The sequence below is a fragment of the Centrocercus urophasianus genome, unplaced genomic scaffold (genome assembly GCF_019232065.1).
Source record: "Centrocercus urophasianus isolate 14NV4802_14NV808 unplaced genomic scaffold, USGS_Curo_1.0 seq_13, whole genome shotgun sequence".
Lineage (NCBI taxonomy): Eukaryota > Metazoa > Chordata > Aves > Galliformes > Phasianidae > Centrocercus > Centrocercus urophasianus.
Window position 1 is genome coordinate 46,782,919 of NW_024884475.1, and position 20,214 is coordinate 46,803,132.

Below are 20,214 nucleotides of genomic sequence, written 5' to 3' on the forward strand. Positions count from 1 at the left end.
TAAGAAATTTACTTTCAGATAGAAACAAGAACTCCAGTCATGCAACATTAATAACTGATTTGCGCCCAAGTGGGAGTAGTGATGAAGCATACAGGCACTGCTAACTTTGTCCTAAAGCAGACACATTTACAGTCAATTTGGTGCAGGCAAAGTGTACAATCTTAGTTATTTGAAGCTCTTCTCACCTCTCCTTCTCTCACAACATGACAGTATCCTTTCACTACAGCAAACAGAACATTTTGAGATACAGTACAGAAACTTTTCAGATCATCATTATTCTTCCGAGCTGAACTCTCACCCTCAGGGTAACCATTTCCTTCTCCACGGGTGCAGCAATTTTGCCAAGTCACAATGCCTTCAGCAATAAACATGCTATTCAAGGTATATTCAGTAGCTGAAGGCAAAAAGCCTGTAATCCACAATTTTGGAATAAAAAGCCACAGCAGAAATTGTAATAGCAAATAATCAAGATTGAGGAAGGAGGGACAGTGAAGCATAAAAGCCTGGTATTACAATGTCAAATTGGTTTATTCACTTATGTTCTGAGTGAATGTATTCTTTCAAGTTGTTTTTGCTACACTCACAATACAAACTTACTCTATTTCAACTGGAAGCAAATCCAAGTAGCAGTTACATCTTTAATAAAATTTAAATAAAATTTGTGAATACATTATAGAAGAAACAAAAGATGTTTTCAATATAGCAAGCATAAAATGTAAATCCTAACTTCAGTATATGTTAACATTAAGACTGTCATTACTTTGAAGATTTGCTCAATTAAATTCCTACAGAAGTTTCCTTACATTGCCAGCAATAACAGCAGTCCAGCCAGTGTTGCTGGAATTGCTCTGAGTTCTTGGATGTTGCTTTAATCAGCAGTTAGGCCTTTGCAAGTTCTTGAAGCTGCTGAAAACATTTTCTTCATAAAATTCTGAGGCTGGTACAACAGGTTGTTACAGCTGGTAAGGTTAAGTGTTGCGAGTATTCAGCTATAAACCTAATAGGGATACAAGCTCATAACTGCTTTCTCACATAGCATCTACATGTCTTACACCTTCTACCACAAACACCCGCCAACACTATGGCTAATGAGAAAACACTTCACTTGACAGGGGGTTTCAAGACACCAGCTATAAATGTTAGCTCTCTAGTTTACAGCTTTCAAATACCTACAGAGTCAGCATCTGTTTGGGATGACTTTTGGATGACAGATCCTCTTGCAAGTCCTTTTTGCAGATAATACGTCTTCTGCAAGAACTACAGTGTAATTGATGGGGTCACCAAGCATCTTACTACTCACAGCTCATTATTCCATCTCAGGTAAAGAGGCAAAAGATGCTCTGATCTAACATGCAGCACCTGCTCTTGTACTCAGCAATGTCCCTTCTGTCCAGGATGTGCCACAGGGATAGACACTTCAAGAAGATGATAAACACAGTACTCTTGTTTGGCAAGGTGCATCTGGACAGTTAATCCATCACACAAGACCCAGATCAAGTTGCAAGAACATGCTTTGCAAGATCACTTCTATGCTTTCCAGTCTCCAGTCACGTTAAGCAGGGCAGGATCTGGCCCAGCTCTTTTTGGTAACTTAAACATAATTCACTTGGGAATGTCTTCTGACAGATCTGTACTTTGTATCAGCTTTGAAGGTGGTTTCAAAAGCTTAATTGTTGTTTTTATTTACAGTTTTAACAGGGTCTCACAGTTCACTCCTCAGGAAAAAAAAACCAGAAAATTGCTATTTCAAAACTGCATCAGGCACCAAACTTTATCCAAGGACTTATAACTTTATTTTCTTATTACCCGGTTTCTTTTTTTTAATTAACAAAGTTTAGTTGCTTCCTTGAGCAAGACTTTCAACATTATACTTGGATTTTATTGTTGGTATGGGCAATACTATTCCTATCTCTCAACAATCTTGAAAAAGAGACGACATAGCAGTGAAGCAGATGACGCAGTTCCTCATGCATTCTGGTACAGTAAGTGTGCTTCAAATTCAACATTCATTGCTCAGTTTTATTTTTACTCAGCTGGTCCAAAATGAAGCAGATCTCTCCAATCTGTACAAAGTAACTAGCATTCTCCAGAGAAGTGTTATATATTGAAGGCAGCTTGACTTAAGTGCATTGTTTGTAAATATTGATGTACACATATTGTAGCACTAATTGTTTCCATCTGTAATCCCAGAATAGAATTAGCCATAATTGTTCAGCTGAATTATTTCAGTTTAGTATTCAGTTAGTCAAGGTGACACAATTCTGTGCGCTTTTATCTCATTTCTTTCTATTTTGTGTTTGTTATTTTTAAACCTCATCACTTGTTACTATCCCACTGTACAGCAGATAGTTGCTGAAGTTTTTTTCCTATCATATAACTTGCAACCATGGGATGTCACATAGGTAGCAGGATCTGCAGTGTAAATGAAACTTGCTGCATTAGAAAAATATTATGTTGTTCTGGAATTATTCTCACTGCACTTTATGCTTTCTACACTGTTTAAAAGAGTTCCAACAGGAATGAGACTTATTCAGATAATTCTCCTTGTGATTTTACAGGCATCAAGAAACATCCTCAGATACAAGATAAACACATCTGCCTTGTAACACTCCCTTCTACATCTTCTGAACTGTACTATACCTGAGTCATACGACACTGATCTCAAGCTAGGCCAAGTCAAAATCATACATCAATAGGCTCTTTTCTGATGGATTTTTATGATGCATGACATGATTTCGCACAGATGATCAAACTGGCATCCACTCTGAAATGCAGCCTAGTCTCAAAAGCACACCATTTCTTCTCCTCAGCTCAGTAACCACTAAGTACTCATTTGCCCTGGATTCAGTATTCATGTAGAATTCTTTTTTTTTTTTTTTTTGTAAAAGCATGGATGGTCCTCCTTCCACCTTTCCACTCCCACCATGTCTAGAGACAGTCTCAGATTGCATCCTAGTGCTTTTTCATTAACGCTTAATTTCCCATTCCTTATCCTTCTGCGTCTTCAGGAAACGTCAGTGAATTCTGTCCACATGATCTCTCAGATGCTTTTATACTGACATTGCTGGAAGCACTCTGTTTGGCAACCTGCTCTCTATACGCTTTTATGGAAAAAGGTAATCACCTTTCTCCAAGATGGGCAGACACTCAAGTTCAAAAGCATTGAGTCTGGTATAGGAAGGTGGAGAATTATAAATATGTATGTCACTCCCAAGTAATGCCTCCTATTTATTTCCATGAAAAGAACAATAGATACAAAGAGCACAATAACACTGTTTGACAAAACAAATTTCAGCTAAAAACCAGTGCTTTTCAAACTGTCACCACCATTATCTATGCATTTTCATTAGCAATGAACAGGTGCCTGCACACTGCCCTCCAAAAAGTCTCTATGGCCATCTAGAGTGTGACTTGTCTTTCACATCACTGTCACCACTGCTGAAAAGCACCACTCACCAGCACACTGATGCAAAATACTTAGTTAATTTTCAAAGACGAGCACCTTGATACTCCAGACAGATAAGAATAGGCTCCTTTATGTAGACATTGTGAGGAGATGCCAAAGAGCAACTACAAGACAAGGAAGTGCAAAGAGGAAACTTGCATACCTCAACATCAGTTCCATACAAGGGAAATTGAAGGACCTCTTGCAAGAATCCACTGAATGACAGGTGTAAGTGTCAGTCAGGTGCAAGGTTAGATTTAATATTTATGACAATAGGCTTCACGGAAATTCTATGAAAATTCAAGTCTTAAATGTATACAATTTGGGTGATTTAGCTCTAGAGAGTACATGCTTTGTGGAGAGATCCCCATGTGCACAGCACTGTAATAAACCAGAGTTGGCCTTCTAAACTATTACTTGGTTTAGGGAGCTTTCTTAGTTACGATCTTTGGTAAAACAGTGGTTCTCACATCCACTCTTTGGTCTTCATAAACATTCAGCAAGCACTGATGAATGTCAATGGGTGCCATTTTTCCTGAATGGAGGGATTCAACGACATACCTTTGCTTCATACATGCTTCTATGTCAGACACCATTTTGTCAGACTGCCCTCTCTGACTCTGTGGGCCAAAGGCATTGCTTTTCAAGCAACTTTATTAGAGAAATTTAGAAAGAAGAAAATTAATTGCACATAATTTCAAAGAGCTCCAGCTTAAAGAAAAATATACTGAGCAGTTATATACCACTTCGAAAATCAGGCTCCTAAACTCAAGGAAAGGAACAGACTAGAAAGCATTTTCTTTTAGAGAAGGTTGATTTCCTCCCCCATTTTAAAAACATTTTGTATTTTGACACCAGTGGCAATTTTTGGAGCAGTGCTCTCACTATCTTGAGAATCATTGGAAAGCTCTGCTGGGATAATCATTCAGTAATAGACCTTCCCCTTTCATTTGATCAGAAAAGTTTTATTTGCCCATAATCTGAAGCCAAGCATCGATAAACTGGAATCACAAGTGATATGTTACATAAACTAGTCATCCAGAGTTAAAATACATCTTCATGCAACAAAACACAACTTGCCACTTAGGAAATACATGCTATCCAACATCCTGAGCTGCTTTGCTTCTAGCACATACTCCCTACCCTATCAATATACAACAACATTCAGTTAAAGAAGTACAGATTAAAATACAAAAAAACAGGACATCAGACAACCTCTATAAAGGCCAGAAAGGCTTTGTCAGGCTATTATGATAACTGGGTAATTAGGGTAGATCAGATCTTTCTCCTTGTTCACACGCATTTAAATCCACCAGCCAAGTAAATCAGGCCCTGATCAATCAATGTATCTGGTTGTTTTTTTCCAGCTGACCTACACATTATTAATGTGGGTTATTCACAGAACAGAGATCTGGCATAAAGCCTATGCTATATGATATGGGACATTATGGCACTCCAAGCATGAAACGAGCAGCAGTGCAGAAAACAGAACTAAGCAAAGGGACAGAGCCTTGAGAACATAACAGATGATAAAATGAGAAGCGACCAGCTTATCAACATAAATTAATATTTCCCAGTGAGCTATACTTCACCAAAATACAAGTTCACTGACAGTGACAGAAACTAGTTCTTTCCTGCAAGAAGGTGCTGACTACTAAGTCTGTAATCTTTCTTCATTCCTCCCCCATTAGAAGAATATATATATTTTTTAAGTTAATAAACTTTAATAATTATTACTGGTAATAAATTCACTGTTGGTGGTGGCACTATATTTATCTTACAATAGCTCTCTAGCTGGTGTAACTCCTATGAGGATAAAGTATAAGCAACAAGAATTAAAAAGTGCTTGGTTAAGTCAGTTTATGTGCACAGGCACAAACTTTCATTAGCAGCTCTCAGGGCTGACTAAAACACAAAAGGTATAAAAACCAATGTGCAAAGCTATCCGCAAAGATGTTGGCAACCTACAGCACTTGTTGAACACATTAACAGAATCAAAGAACAACAGAATAGAATCAAAGAACAATAGAATGGCTTGGGTTGCAAGGGACTCCGAGGGTTGTCAAGTTCTAACCCACCTGCCACAGGCAGAAGTTAGTGATGCAAACCTATCTGGTCTCAGAGTTTTGAAAAATGTATTAGGGTTTTTAGGATTCCTTTGTGAATGCAAACTGTTCTGTAACTGAATAAATGAAAGCTAGCTTCCTGTTCAGTTTTATCTTTAATTCAAAAACTCTTGCCCAAATTCTGCTCTTTGCCACTGTTACAGCTATCCGGCCACCATACAGCAACTTCGGAGCTAACAACAGCAACAACTTCTCTCCCTCCTGATATAAAACTCACATGCATGCCAACCTCCTTCTTCTCTAAACAAGTCACCTCACACACAGCAAAAAAAAAGCCCTTCCAGGAAAACAAAACAAAGCAAAACAATAAAACAACACAAAACCTTTCTACGTGGCTTACTGTCCCAAAAGCCCGGCTAACGGGATGTGCACACAAAACCACTGCAGAGACATCTCACAGATTCCACATCAACAAAGAGTTGTTCGTTTTCCATGTCATGCAATACTTAGAAAAATTAATAGGACTTTAATTTAGATGTGGTTTGAAATATACGACTTGCAAGCATGAATCAGATATTAGAATCATTTGCAAACCCAAATCCATCACAGAGTTAGAAATACTCAGCATACTTTAACCATGCAAATGTGCATGCTAAATAACAATAAATTACTATTAATAATGAAGCAATATTAACAGCCCTCTGTGGAAAAGCTGTTGCACTTGAACCTAGAGCTGAGATATGAAAATTCAGTGGAAGTCTCTAATGAAGAGTGGACTGCCAAGTCAACTGGAAAAAGTAAAATCATTCTCAGATGTCAGTCAGAAAACAGCTCACACCGTTGTCTTACCAAGAGCTTTCCGAGGCAGATTAAGTCTAATACTCCCCTACCTTCCACAGAGCATCCATGAATGTCATAGTACTCCTGTAAACTCAAGGACTGAGTTTCCTTCACTGTCTCCAGTATATAATTTGTTCATTAAATGCAAATTAAAAAAAAAAAAAAAAACAAAATTACCCACATAAACAAACAAAAAAAACCACCGCCCTTTTGTCGTAGTAAAGTTCTTCCCTCCATATTCCTTTAGTATATGAACTCTCTAAAAATCATATGAAGGTATTTTTACAAAATTTAAATCTTCCTTCTGTCTGCCAAGACATTTTAAAAATCATGTTGTTTTTTTTTATGTTGTCTCTTCTTGTGACAGTGCAGCAGGTTTTCAAACTTTGTAACATTTGCTTACTTCCCCATTCCTATTACCTAGTCTCTAATCTGCATTACGTAGTCATTTAAAACGATGCAGCTCTCCTTTCACTTTCACCTAGCTATCATAATTTATGGTGAATATTATGTGTGAGCTATCTGAAGTTTTTTACTATGATCACAAGAGACAAAGTAACGAATATGAATAAAATGAAGGCAGAAGTAATTCTGCCGACAAATCAGCAAACTGCTGGGTACCTGGCTATGCACTGTAACATTTTCATCATCCATTATCAAAAGATCTTTATGCGCATACCCATATTTATATTTGCATTAGTTAAGAAAATAAAAAGCTACAATGTTTTTATCTTTAACACCCCTTTAAAGTTCCTACTTTTTCTCATCTGCTCAAGTTCTAACAAGGACTGTCTCTTGGTAACAATTTCTTCTTAAACTGTTGTGAAAAGGGTAAGTTTGTTTAGTAGAAAACCCCAGAGAAAAACACAGACTTTTAAATCTCTACAGTTAAAATAACAGCACTACTGAAACACCTCATTCTCACTTCCAACTATCTACAAAGTATGTTTAGGTTCCTGGTACAAAACCCTTTAAAATACTAAGCTTTAAAACAAGTATAAATCATAAGTGCTAATTAAGTGATAACGCATACGCTACAACTCATTTCGTAAAAGCAAGTAGTAGCATTTTGACATAAAGTCTCAGTAAGGTATTACAAAATTGGATACAGATTTATCACCATACCATTTCAACACTGCACTTTGCTCGCTATGCTTCTACATGTTTGTACAGCAATTGAACATGATATATTTCATCAATAGGAAAAAGAATAGCAGTACATTAGGAAGTTATTCAAACACTTTTTGAAAAGATTGTGTTATGAACTGGAAGTAGAGAGTTGGGAAGGTGTATCAGACTTTTTTCAACACAAAACATCTGTACTATGTGTCTTCATAAGGTTAAAAAAAAGCACAAGAATCCTTTGATATGGCCTCATTTAAGACACAGTTTAAGTTGTAACAAATACAAGAAATAAACATAGTAAAGATACCAAAATGATTCTATGTAACTTGAAGTTCAAAGTTTTTTGATTCAGATAGTTGAAATATTAGTGCATTTTCCTTGCACGTTAAAAAAACTTCCCAAAACACGACTATGCTAACAACTCTGCTCAAACTCAAAATTGGCAACCATTCAAGAATATATTTATAATGTGCATTTAATAATAGCAACAACAAGAGATGAGCAAAGTTTCTCCTCACAGCACAATAGTTCCAGGCCTAACTCCATTCAAACCTTCTTAATAGGTTTCTTTCAGACTTTCAAAACAGACACTATGACAGGCAATTCCATGCTGTATAAATCATTTCTAATTGAAAACTGTTCCACTGAGAAGATAAGCTCATACAACCTGAAATGAGGAAGACATAATTTTTATAGAAATTGATATTATAGAGATATAATATCTATATATGAAAAGAGATAGAAAATTCCTGATCAATAGCATTAATATTTGTTCTAGTAACTGGGAAGTAGAAGCTTTCTAAAATACACATTTTAAAGCATATAACAAAAAGTCAGTAAGACCTGCCTTAGAGAAATGCTACAGTATTACCATAAAGAGCAAGAAAAGACTCAATAGCTACTCTCTCAGAATCAGAAATATCATAGAGCCAACTTGAAGACTTCCCTGCAAGTTATTTCCCTGCTATAAACTTCATCTTGTTTACTGAGGGGCTTCTTACAGTAATGTCAGAAATCTGTTGCTATAAAGTTCCTAGCTGAGACAAACCTTTCAGATCAGCACAGAGCACGGTTTGTTCTCCTTTGCTATGTATCAGTCTATTCAGAACAAGGCTCACATACACATTAAAAACTGATGTTTCAGTAGAAACCAACGCTCCAAAAAATCAAAACCAAATAGAATAACAAGTCAAAGCACTTCATGATTAATGCCCTAAAATAAATAAATAAATAAATAAATAAAAAATACATGAATTTGAAAAAATAAATTACTTCCAAATTCTATAACACAGTCATGTATGACTCGTACTTAAGAAACCGTTGAATTTCATACACAGAACTTTACAGCATCCCATTCTTGTACTGCATTCAAGTAATGATGTCTACATTCATTAGATGATGTAATTTTTCCTTAATTTTGCCATACAGAGATGCCATGAGCTTTGATTAACAATTTGGAAACAATTTTTTACATTCTAGTCAAAATTGTCTCATTTCTCTGTATGACACTTTGTACCAAAATATGAAGCTTACTAACTCAGTGAAATTACAGGATTGGAGTCTAATGAATTACATCCAAACTGGCCAAAGTTAAAGGTTTTCTGAGTGAAAACCAGGATTAAGGAAAAAAAAAGGTTCAAACCCTAATAATTCACAGTATTTCAGAAAGAATTTATTCAAAATACCATATCAATAAAGATGATGAACAGTCAATCTCTTTTCACCATTGAGGCAAAAAAAGCAAGATTATATCAAATTAAAAACAAGTTGTCGTCCGTCCCCCTCCCCCCATAGGAACATCACACATTAGTTCAGGAAAGCACTTCAGCAATTATTTTTTCCTCAGTTTTTCCTTAAACTTTCATTTCAACAGGAACCATGTCTCACAAAAAATTTCCAAACAAAACCATTTGGGCCCTACCTCTGTCACTGAAGTCGTCCACAAGAATGATTTCTGCAATCAGGCTGTCTGGAGTGCGGTTGATAATACTGTGTATTGTTCGCAAGAGGGAAGTCCAGCCTTCATTATGAAATGGGATAATTATGCTGGTATTTGGTAGCTTTTCCAAGTACACCTTGTGCTTACAGCTAGAGAGAGAGAAGAGAACAGTTGTGTAAGCGCACAGAAAAGTCTGCCTTGGCATTTACTGCCAACGATTTTGGCCTCTCAGCTGACATATTCACAACACAAATTAACAGTATCCACAAGTACAAATCCAGCTTCCAATCTAGATACCCAAAACAATCCTAAAGGCTGTGCATATAGCAGCAGCAACACATTCTGAAGGTGCTAACTGGCAAAAATAGCAAAATGTAAACTACACTGACATCTTAACTGAACAGTATCTAACTTAGTAACAGTGCTTAAACTTATGTTTTCAATAGTAACTAGTTTTCGTGTGTGTATGCCAAGAATCCCCTTATTCTTGAAAAGTAAATAATGGTCTTGCAATTCAGTTTCTCCTAATATCTGAAAAATGCTTCAATAATAATGCTTAGTAACTGAAATGGATAAATCATTATCTTTTGCATTAAAAAAAAAAAAAAAAGAAAAGAAGGAGGAAAGGGACACGTTCTACCAACAGCATGGCACTGCATTGTCAGCCACATCCAATGTGGACAGTGAAACTGAATGATTACACCTTCTCCAAGAAAAAATTACACTCTGACCAAGGTATCCATACAAACACGCACAAACTGCTTTGTGATAAAATGACAACAAAAAGCAGACAAAACCTTTGACTTCCCATTTACAAGGACAAACATCAGTGTTTTTTAGAAAAAATAACTTCATACCAAATACTGCTATAGGTTATAATGTTGATTTACATTTATTTGCAGCCAATTTGGCATTTCTAGTTTACAAGTGTTACTTGAAAATCATTATTTAAATGTTTTCCTAAAAATAGTATTTAAATTTGTCAGCCATTTCTTCCTAGACCACGGAAACAATGAAATTAATGACTATCCATTTGCATAAATAACTTAATGGAAATATTTCAGTAAGCAATTTGCTGGGAGAACATACACACACACTGCAAAAAGTACAGCTATTCTGCAAGAGCATGTAAAAATTCTTCTACTTAGCTGTAGGATGGAGTAAAACAAAGGGAACCAATTACAGATACCGGAGTCAGCTGACAAATCAAGAAAACCACTGATCAAAGCCAACCACTACTGTTAATATCGGATTAAAACACATACATCTTATGCTTTTCCAGAAAGCAAGATTTTCCCTGTAGTATTTTTAGCTCCCACTAGGTAGGTTTCTAAAATTCAAAAGTTCATCATCTCATTTGGAGGAGAAAAAACAACCAAAAACAAACCCACAACAATGAATACTCAAACTCCAGAATGCTTTTTCTTTCTAAAAAATATGTTCTTTCTAAAGGGGAACCCAATTCTTAGCTATCTTGCAAATCCTAACACTTGCACACATGTATTCTGGTCACCAGCCTCAACTTGAATGTGTTGCAATTTTCAATGAATACACAGTGCTAAGTGTTTTTCCAACTTAAGTGACAGAATAGCGAAAGTCAGTGTGTTCTCTGGATACGTTTAAACGTGGGATACTAGGAAATCAAAAAAATAAATCATAAGATCAACTTCAAAAAAGGATGGAAGATTTAAAAAGGCAGGCAGTTCAGCCAGACAGTTTCAATCAAATCAAGATTTGCTTGAAGAACTAATTCAATACAGAAAAGATTATTAACATAGTTGATGTCAATCAACATTACTTAATACCCTCTCTTTCATGAACAGATCACACAGGCAATTGTATTAATTGAGAGCTCCAGTGCCACATCACTGTCTGATTAAAAAATTAAAAAGACAAAAATCAGTGTGGATTGAATAAAAAGGTGTGATTGCTAGGTCTTCCAATTTTTTATTTTTATTTTTGTTGGGAAGGTATTTGCTATTTTTAGCTGGGTTCCACTGGGATCAGTTTCTGCCCTGGTAGTATTTTCACTTGGATTAACAAGTAAAAGTATTTGTGAGAACAAAGTGGATTTGAATAATGAATGAAGATGACGACAGGTCATTTGACGCCTGCAGCTTAATTTTGCATATGTTGTAAACCAGATCACTTGAATGAGATGTGTGTATATTTATACTAACATACAGACGCGGGAAAAAAAAAGCTCCCATGACATTTAATAAGTTTTCTGCCCTCAATTCCATAGACAAAATATTTGAAATCAGTGGATTTTTTTTAATTATTATTATTTTTTTTAATTTTTGCTTCAGCTTCCATTGTATTAAAATCATGATAGTGTTCTCAATAATCAGTCTTGGGTATGCATGTAAACTCAACATCATTACCCTTACTGACATAAGCATAACCATCCAAGATTAGCATTAGAGAACATTATTTGACTATTCTTCCATAATTTTCATTGTATTTTTCCACGCCATGCAAGTACTGTACAAGGGACATTATACAATTCCCCTGCTCAAATCTTCATAATTATGTAACTGCATTAACAATTTAGACTTGAGCAAACATTATACAGAAACGTGTGTGCATACAAGAAAAATTAATATGACAATGCAGTATAGCTCCACTGGCACCAAACTTGTGGATAAATCAGATGAAATGGTATTTTCAAGATTATCACCACAAATAAAAAGTTATCAACCTTGAATTGCACTTTCAGATATTGCTCTTCTTGAGCAGTCTTGCCTTTCATTCCATAAACTTTTCTTCCAATTTATTTGAGCATTTAATTGGTATTTCTTACCAAATTGAACAACACAGTACTACCCTTTGTACTCTATGGACTTGCACGGGGGATGTTAAGAACTGAGGACACTAGGGCATGATTTGTTTCCAAACTAATTTTCAAAGCACTAAGGATTTCCTCTCTGGCCAAAATATCTTCCTCTTATTTTTAGCCCTCCTCCCCCCAGTAATTGGACAATTTACTGTGTGCTGCTTTGGTGGAAAATAGGTTGGCCATGAGACAACAGTGTGCCCATGTGGCCAAGGTCAATGGCATCCTGCAATAAAAAGAGCATGGCCAGCAGGTTGAGGGAAGTGATTAGTCCCTCTCTCTGCTCTCCCCTAGTGAGGTCACATCTATAATACCATGTTCTGTTCTGGGCTTCCCAGTTCAAAAAAGACAGGGATCTCCTAGAAGGAATCCAGAGGAGTGCCATAAAGATGATAAAGGGCCTGGAGCATCTCCTGTACAAGGAAAGGCTAAGTGACCTGGGTCTGTTCAGCCTACAGAAAAGACGACTGAGGGAGATCTGATTAACATTTATAAATATCTAAAGGGAGGCAGGAGGCAAATTCATAAGGCAGGCTCTCCTTGGTGGTGCACAGCGATATTACAAGGAGCAACGGCCTAAAACTTGAATATACAAAGCTCCACGTAAACATGTGGAAGAACTAGTGATGCTGCATTAGAACAGGTTGTCTAGAGAGGTTGTGGAGTCTCCTCCTATGGAGATATTCAAGATCCATCTGGATGCCTACTTGCACAACCCATCATAGAGTACCTTCTTCCACAGGGGGTTAGATGCAATGATCTTGAGGTCCCTTCTAATCCCTGCAATTCTATGACTCTGTAATGATATGCCACTTCAAGCATAGCTGCTATAAGGACAGGTACCAGTAGATATGGTTGCCTTCAACCAGATGCAGAACACCAAAGAAAGGCAGGGTAACAATTCAGTAATAAAGAAGGAACAGCTTATTCCTTTCCAAGGATCCGGGCTCACCAAATACTCCACAGAAGGCAATCTCCTTGTAGAGAAACCATTCCCTTGTGGCTGCCACCCCTTCGATGAGGTAAGGGAAGGATGGACCCAGAGTCCACTCTTTTTAGTCACACAGGTGAACTGCTCACACCAGTGCTTACAGAGCTGGTCACATGCCTTCACCAGGTGCTCAATCATTGATTTAGGCTATGACCAAACTGTTCCCATATAGCTGTGTTTCAGCAACCCCAAAAATACTGTTGTTTTCCCAATGTTTTGAGAAATAGGAAAGAGCTATATAATACTGTTTATTATAAGGACCTAACACAAACATCAGCAGATACTGGCAACTATGAAATCACGATTTATTTATTTAATAAAAAGTTATGGTAGAATTTATGAATAAATTATTTGTATAGTAAAATCTTAAGCATACAGAACTGACAAACTGAACTCTCCACAGCCTGCTTATCTTAAACACCGTTCCTACATTATCTTATTATAGCTGGGCCATCGCATGTTTTAACTCACTGAGAAACACTTTAAACTGACCTTGGGCAGAAACAAACAAGAGACATCATTTCTTTTGAAGGCATAGAGATAGCTCTGTTTAATGCCCTGATGAGTTTTAGGTTAAAAAAAATCCTACAATATTGTATATCTTAACTAAAGATGCAGAACCACAACTTGTTGCATCTTTTCTGCTTCTCTGCTAACAGAAATGTACAGAGATCCACCAGCTGTGTAGAACAAATGAAAGAAAATAGGCTTCAAAAATGATCATAAAGGAGAGAGTGCTGGCACCATTTCAGCCACTTCACAGCAAAAGTTGATTCATAAAAGCAGCAATTTGTTTGACCCCATGGATAAAACAACTGCAATATTTTATGCACAATAAAGGATGCCAATAACAATGTCTTGGCCAGCTACCAGGGTCTGTGCTTTCTAGACACATCAACTACCTTTTAAACTGCGCTTTCTGAATCATAATAGCATAGGAGAAGTTAAATGCCTTTCAGACATCCCACTGCTGCATTTAAAAAGCAAGGCAGCAGCCTCCTACAGCAGTTACTTCATCATAAATGTAGACCACCTCCAATTTTCTCATGTTATAGAAAGAGTAAGTTACAGCAAAATAGAATCAGCTTGCAACCTTTCTTCTACCAGCTCTGTCAGTACATGCTCTCTTAGCAGATCTGACTTTTCCTTCTCATTCTTTAATGCAAGAAACTACAGCACGCAGTGGGCACCCAGCTGCTGACAAGCCCATGACAAAGCTACCTCGACACAACATTTTTCCAGTAAAGATTTACATAGTAATTGTCCTAGCACGTCAAAGTGTTCAATTTACAGCAATAAGCTTCAGTCACACCGTGTTTCTGTTCCAATCTAGCCTTGTAACTCCACCTGATAAAGTAGTGATAACTGATAATTTCTACTGCTGTTTGACAAGGCTGTAAAATTAGTCTGGGTGTGAGCTGATGGAGGGGAAAGTAATCTTTACTTTCACAGCAGTTCTCCGTTGGGAAGCAAGAATGCTTTACTGAGTATGGGATTCAAATGTCACAACACTTCTTCTTCCCTACTGGAACAAATAAGTCTTCTGCAAAAACTTATTACTATGTTCAGAGAAAAAGAAACAATTGTACAGCAGAAATCATTTGTGTTATTGCTGTTAAGTGCACTAACAAAAAAATCAATGCATCCTGAAAACTGCATAGGAAAAGCCTTGCATCTTTTATGCAGGTTTTCACTCAATAGTGATTTCATAAGATCATGAAGCTGAGTTAGGTGCTTGTTATTTCACATCTATGTCATTTTGGTCCATCACAGGCAATCACTCCAAAAACTCTGCATGGCTTCAAAGAAATCAGAGTGCTTACCTCACTTCATTATTCAAACAGAAAGTTTTCTCTGACCAAGAAAAGCGAGCATACAAGACAGATGAATCATATGATACAGAGCATGTCTGTGCTTGCAAAGCCTTGTTCTACAAGGTAATGAAGTTTAAAACTCCATCACTGATGGCAAAATCTTAAGATACATATCTCTGTAATGTGCCTTAAGAAACTTACCTATTTATTCATATATATTAAATTTAGGCTTTGAAAAAAAATGAATGCATATGGTTATTTTATCCCATCTCAAAACTCCTCACTTAAAGGAATCTTACATCAGCAGGCATCTAAGTACTGCATTTCAGCTTTAACTTTGCACTTCATCACCTATGAATGCCTATTCCAGCAAGCAACCCGATTTATATAAAAAGTATAAATGTATACACACACACACTTTTGTTTTTTTGAGAGAAGATTATAAAGATTATCGGTGTACTCAAAATTCAGTCATCACAGCAAGCAAACCTATCTGATTTCTTCTCAGAAATGATACAGATCTTAATAGAATCGCCACAAAGCCTCTAATATAAGTCTATGTTTGTCTTCCTGACTGAAGGAACATGAAGAGGACCAAAGCTCTAGTTTTCATTGTTTCAAAGTGTATTCTAATCACACTGCTTTAGTAACAAACTAACCTTTGACATTCAACTACCATTGATCTTCTGTTCCAGAAATTCTAGGTATTCTTTTACCACTTGACCTTGTGCTCCAGAGCTATTCTACAGGCTGCCGAAGGTCAGCCACATCTTTTCCATACTAAAAGTACTGCAGCTAAGTACAAGATTCCAACCACATTCTACTTGACTGAGAATACAACAGGATACTGCGAATCATCTGGAATTTCTCTTGAAGTGTCAAAAAGGATGAAACATTAGTGCATATAGAACTCAAAGCACAAAAAACCTGGAGCCCATTTTATCCAAAACTCCCTCCTTAACTATAATGACATCAGAGCAGAGAATTACAGTAACAGTATCTGATTAGTGAGGAAGCACAGAATTGCATGCAATGTTATACTGTGAGATAATAAGCAAGGTATCTTAGAACAACAAGAAAAATGCAAACATTGTACAGGAGGATCCTCCTCTGCTGGAAAAGAAGCTCAGGACTCAGCACTTTCAGGTTTTCTCATGCCACTGGATTAAGTTACTCTGACATCGTTTTTTGTCCCTAATTAGTGAAAGAATATAGTGGTTGCTGCATTACACAAATTCAAATAAATGGAGAAAGCATGCCTTTCTATCTCCAGAATGCTTCAATTATATAAGGGATATATAATTGAAGTTTACAGTAAAGCTTCCAAAAGTTAGTGGATAGAGCAGACGATAAAATGTATTTATGGGTTTGGTGAACAAGAACTAGAGGGTATTTGATGCAGTTAACATCAGGTTGATCTAAAACACACTATAAAAAGTTCCTGCATTACACAAAAATAAGTTGTCTGTGCAAAAGGCTGCAAGGCCTGCCATTATTAGGAAATTCAGTAATAAAATAAACTAAGCAAGCACAAGCACAGTATACCTGTATAAAGACACTGAGGGCTATAGGCTGCATGTATCATCCAAAAATCCAATTACCATGGATACTGAAAGAATCCAAGGGAAACAAACTGGAAGCAGCAGCCAGGCTCACATATTTCTTTCAATATCACCTTTCAATATAGATAAGATAAAATAATGGGTCAGATACTATTAGGTCCAACTGTTGTCAACAACAAAGTCACAGCCAGTAGGCATGGGAGCTAAAGCTGTGAAAATGTTGCAGTCAAGACTCACAGACCATAAGCATCGTAAGTGTGATCAGCGAGTTCTCACATGTGCTACCACATCTTGTGGCCATGGCAGCCTTTGGGAAATTAGAGCTCAGTAAGGCCATTTGTAATCCAATCAAACAAAATAAAGAAGTTGCTTTTTCATTCTAGCCTCACTGCACATTTCCAGTCCTTATTTCATGACATACAGCAGCTAACTCTCTTGCTAACAAGAGTGTACCTGCAATTTACATGAGTTTTTAGCACTAGAGCTGAAATTTCATTTACTTAGCAGCATGTAAACTTATGCAAGATGATAGATGCTTAACTGTATGAAAAAAAAATGCCCAGAAATGAAGTGAGAATTGATATAAAAGAACAAGGAAGGTAGAGTGAAGCTTTAACTAAAACTGTTAAATTGCCAGCAAACACAAGCATTGTATTCATCCATGAAATGCAAAGGTCTGGAACTCCAGAACATTCAGTCTTTCTCACTGATCTTGAAGTTACATGTGGTTTCCTTGTGAGATAAAAGTTTTAACCACTGTCAAAAGCTAACAGTCTTGGCTATCCCAGATGCACAGAACTGGCTGTAGGGTAAATATCCTTCAGTATTCCTTTCCCTATTGTATTTAGATTTCACAGCTATGTTTATTGCAGCTTGCTACCTTCTCAGCCGTATGAGAGACTTTACTGCAATTCAAACCCCACAAGAATGACTTTCCTGCACCTGTATAAACAGCTTGCTTCGCTTATTAATTTTTTTTTTCTAGTAAACAGAGCCATTAATCTGGGCTATCCTTATTGACCTACTCAACACCGCAGATACTGCTCCTCACCAACAGGGTGGAGAGGGAATCATCAGTCTTCGGCCCCATTTTAGTTGTTACTGTTATAAAAACAGGCACACAAAGCATCCAGAAAGCACCTAGGAATTATTCCATTGGTACTACCAATGCATACACTGCAGAGGAACTGACAGAGACAGAAAGCCACAAGTTTTCTCAAGTATAAAATATTTCTGATCCTGTTTTTGAGGAGCTACAAACTTTGAATGAGATGCCCTGAAGCAATTGCAGAGAGCAATCTGGCGAGGCTTGGAAATGGGGACATTGCCTATCATGTTTTGGCACGCATGACTTTCCACCTTCACTACATTACACAGTAACTGCAACAGGAAAAAGCTGTCAGTAATAACCTCCAGCTTTATTACTACCCCCATAGAAGAACAATTTGTGCTTAATCAGCTGGTCCATGGCCACATAAGTTTAATATAATACTAATAAACATTAATATAAAGAAAGGCAGCCCTATGTTGAGAAGTCTGAACTAACACTTTTCTCAAGTACCAGAAGTGGGCTAGTAGATTTTGTGGTCTGTAGACTGCAGTCAAACTAAGCATAGGAGTAAGCAAGTTAGGAAAAAAAAAGTTGCATCAGCTAGCTAGTAGCTGTTCTAAGTTAAGCACACCCAGAGTGCCTCTTCAGCATCCCTGGATAGCAGTGACATCTGCCCTCTGAGCAATGAGACGGCACTGAATTATTTATCTACTGACTACTGCAGAGATTATTCGAGTGCCTTTGAGCTAACTTTTACAACTTCTCATGGAGTTTTCCATCATTAAGCATAAAAAAAAGGAAAGCAGGGAAGCCAGCTTCTCATCTGGAGGGAATGGAGCTGCAGAAGAACTGGGTCTGGAGGGCAACTAACATCAACCAGCATGTTAGAGGATTCAGATATTAAATGCTGAACGATTATAGAACTAAAACACCAGCCTTGAATTTTTGAAATGCATTTTTCTCCCATGTAAGTCTAGTAATCCTATGTTGTCATGTTTTTATGATTTTTGGTTATAGATATTCCTGTAACATCATGTTACTCCATAGCATTCTGTAGTGCACTAGGAGTTAAAGAGTTAATGCAAAATTTACTAAAACATAATTAAGGAATAACAGTAACTCCATGACTATTCCACAGACCCCCCAAAAAAACACAAATAAAGCAGAACACAAAACAAAAGCAAACAAGTCCACACATCCACAGCTAAACAAAAAAACTTAAGAAGTCTCCCTGCTTTTTTTTTTTTCAGCTTCATTTAAAAATAGAAGGGACAGCAACCTTACTGCATTCAAACATTTTGAAATAGAACCATTCAGGCATTCTCAGCTTCTATTGCTGATAAGGAGTTGAAGAGCTTCAGTTATGCAGAACAAGTATAGAGAAATGTGTGGTGGTTTGTTTGTTTGTTTTTGTTTGTTTGTTTAATTATGAAAACAGAAAAACCTCATTAGTTAGTGTTAAGGAGACAGATGATATTCCATTTTTATTTCCAAAGAAAAATATTTTAGGGCTGCATCTTTTCAGAGGCCTGTAAGAAATATAACATCAACAAACATTGCTTGGACTTTGAGAGGAAGCCTACTGGGCTACCATTGCCCCCACCTCATACAGCAAGAACCACTCAACACTTAGAAACACTGACTCCAGACCATGCCTGCTGAAAACAAATGTCACAGAAATCAGGCTGGGCATCCTTAGTATGAATTACTTTGGGTATCAGTATAAAATGGATCTATCTATAGCTCTGGAAACCTGAAAAGGATGAGATTTCTGGTAGTAGATTATTCAGGTAAGCCAAAAAGGATTTGTACATCTCTGCATGCACAAGTATAAACAAGGGTTTTACAAACCACAGATACAAGGATTGCTGTTGGAATAAACCTATGTGAACACACCTACAACATGGAAGATCTTGAATCACAACTCTTGCAGTTTATTGGCAACCAGAATCAACTTGAATTCTTTTCATTCAAGAATGAACAGCTAAAAAATTAGATGCTCTGGTTTATGAGGAATTAGGAGTTTCAAACAGAGTATATACCACAAGTTATATTCACTATTTAGGCTATGTGATTGCAAACATTCCCCCAAGCCTCATCACAATTCCATTTTGAATGTTATTCAAACATGAACCAGATTTGGTTTTACTTGAACAAAACCAGTAAACACACATTATTTCAAAATGCAGAGAAGATAAGAATTAATGGTAACTGTTAAACAATTCAACAGCAATTTTCCTTTCCAACAGAAAATGATCACAATTTTATCTGCTATCTTTAGGAAGTTTTTTGTATTCCAGGCTAAAGCAAGTGACACAGGCCAGCCAAAAAAAAAAACCAAACAAAACAACAAACAGTCTCCTGTTCTGTTGCATTTTGAAATATTTTTACTGCTAGTATAGAATTTTAACTTTTAATAGTAATTCCATGGCCAACTCTAAATGTTTCCCAGAACTCAACTGTTGCCTTCAACTTTAGGTGACAAGCAGTCTTATTGTCACTAACCACATCCTGAAATCCCAATGAACTGAGAAGGCACTCCTGT

General features: G+C 36.8%; 1 protein-coding gene across 1 annotated transcript in view; it reads right to left on the bottom strand.

Moving 5' to 3' along the window:
- The window catches only part of GALNTL6 (polypeptide N-acetylgalactosaminyltransferase like 6), a 416,272-nt gene that overhangs the window by 221,497 nt on the left and 174,561 nt on the right, over positions 1–20,214 (bottom strand). Inside the window, exon 4 of the mRNA XM_042812502.1 lies at positions 9,398–9,564. Within this exon, the coding sequence (XP_042668436.1) occupies positions 9,398–9,564 (167 nt within the window). The remainder of the gene's footprint in view (positions 1–9,397; positions 9,565–20,214) is intronic.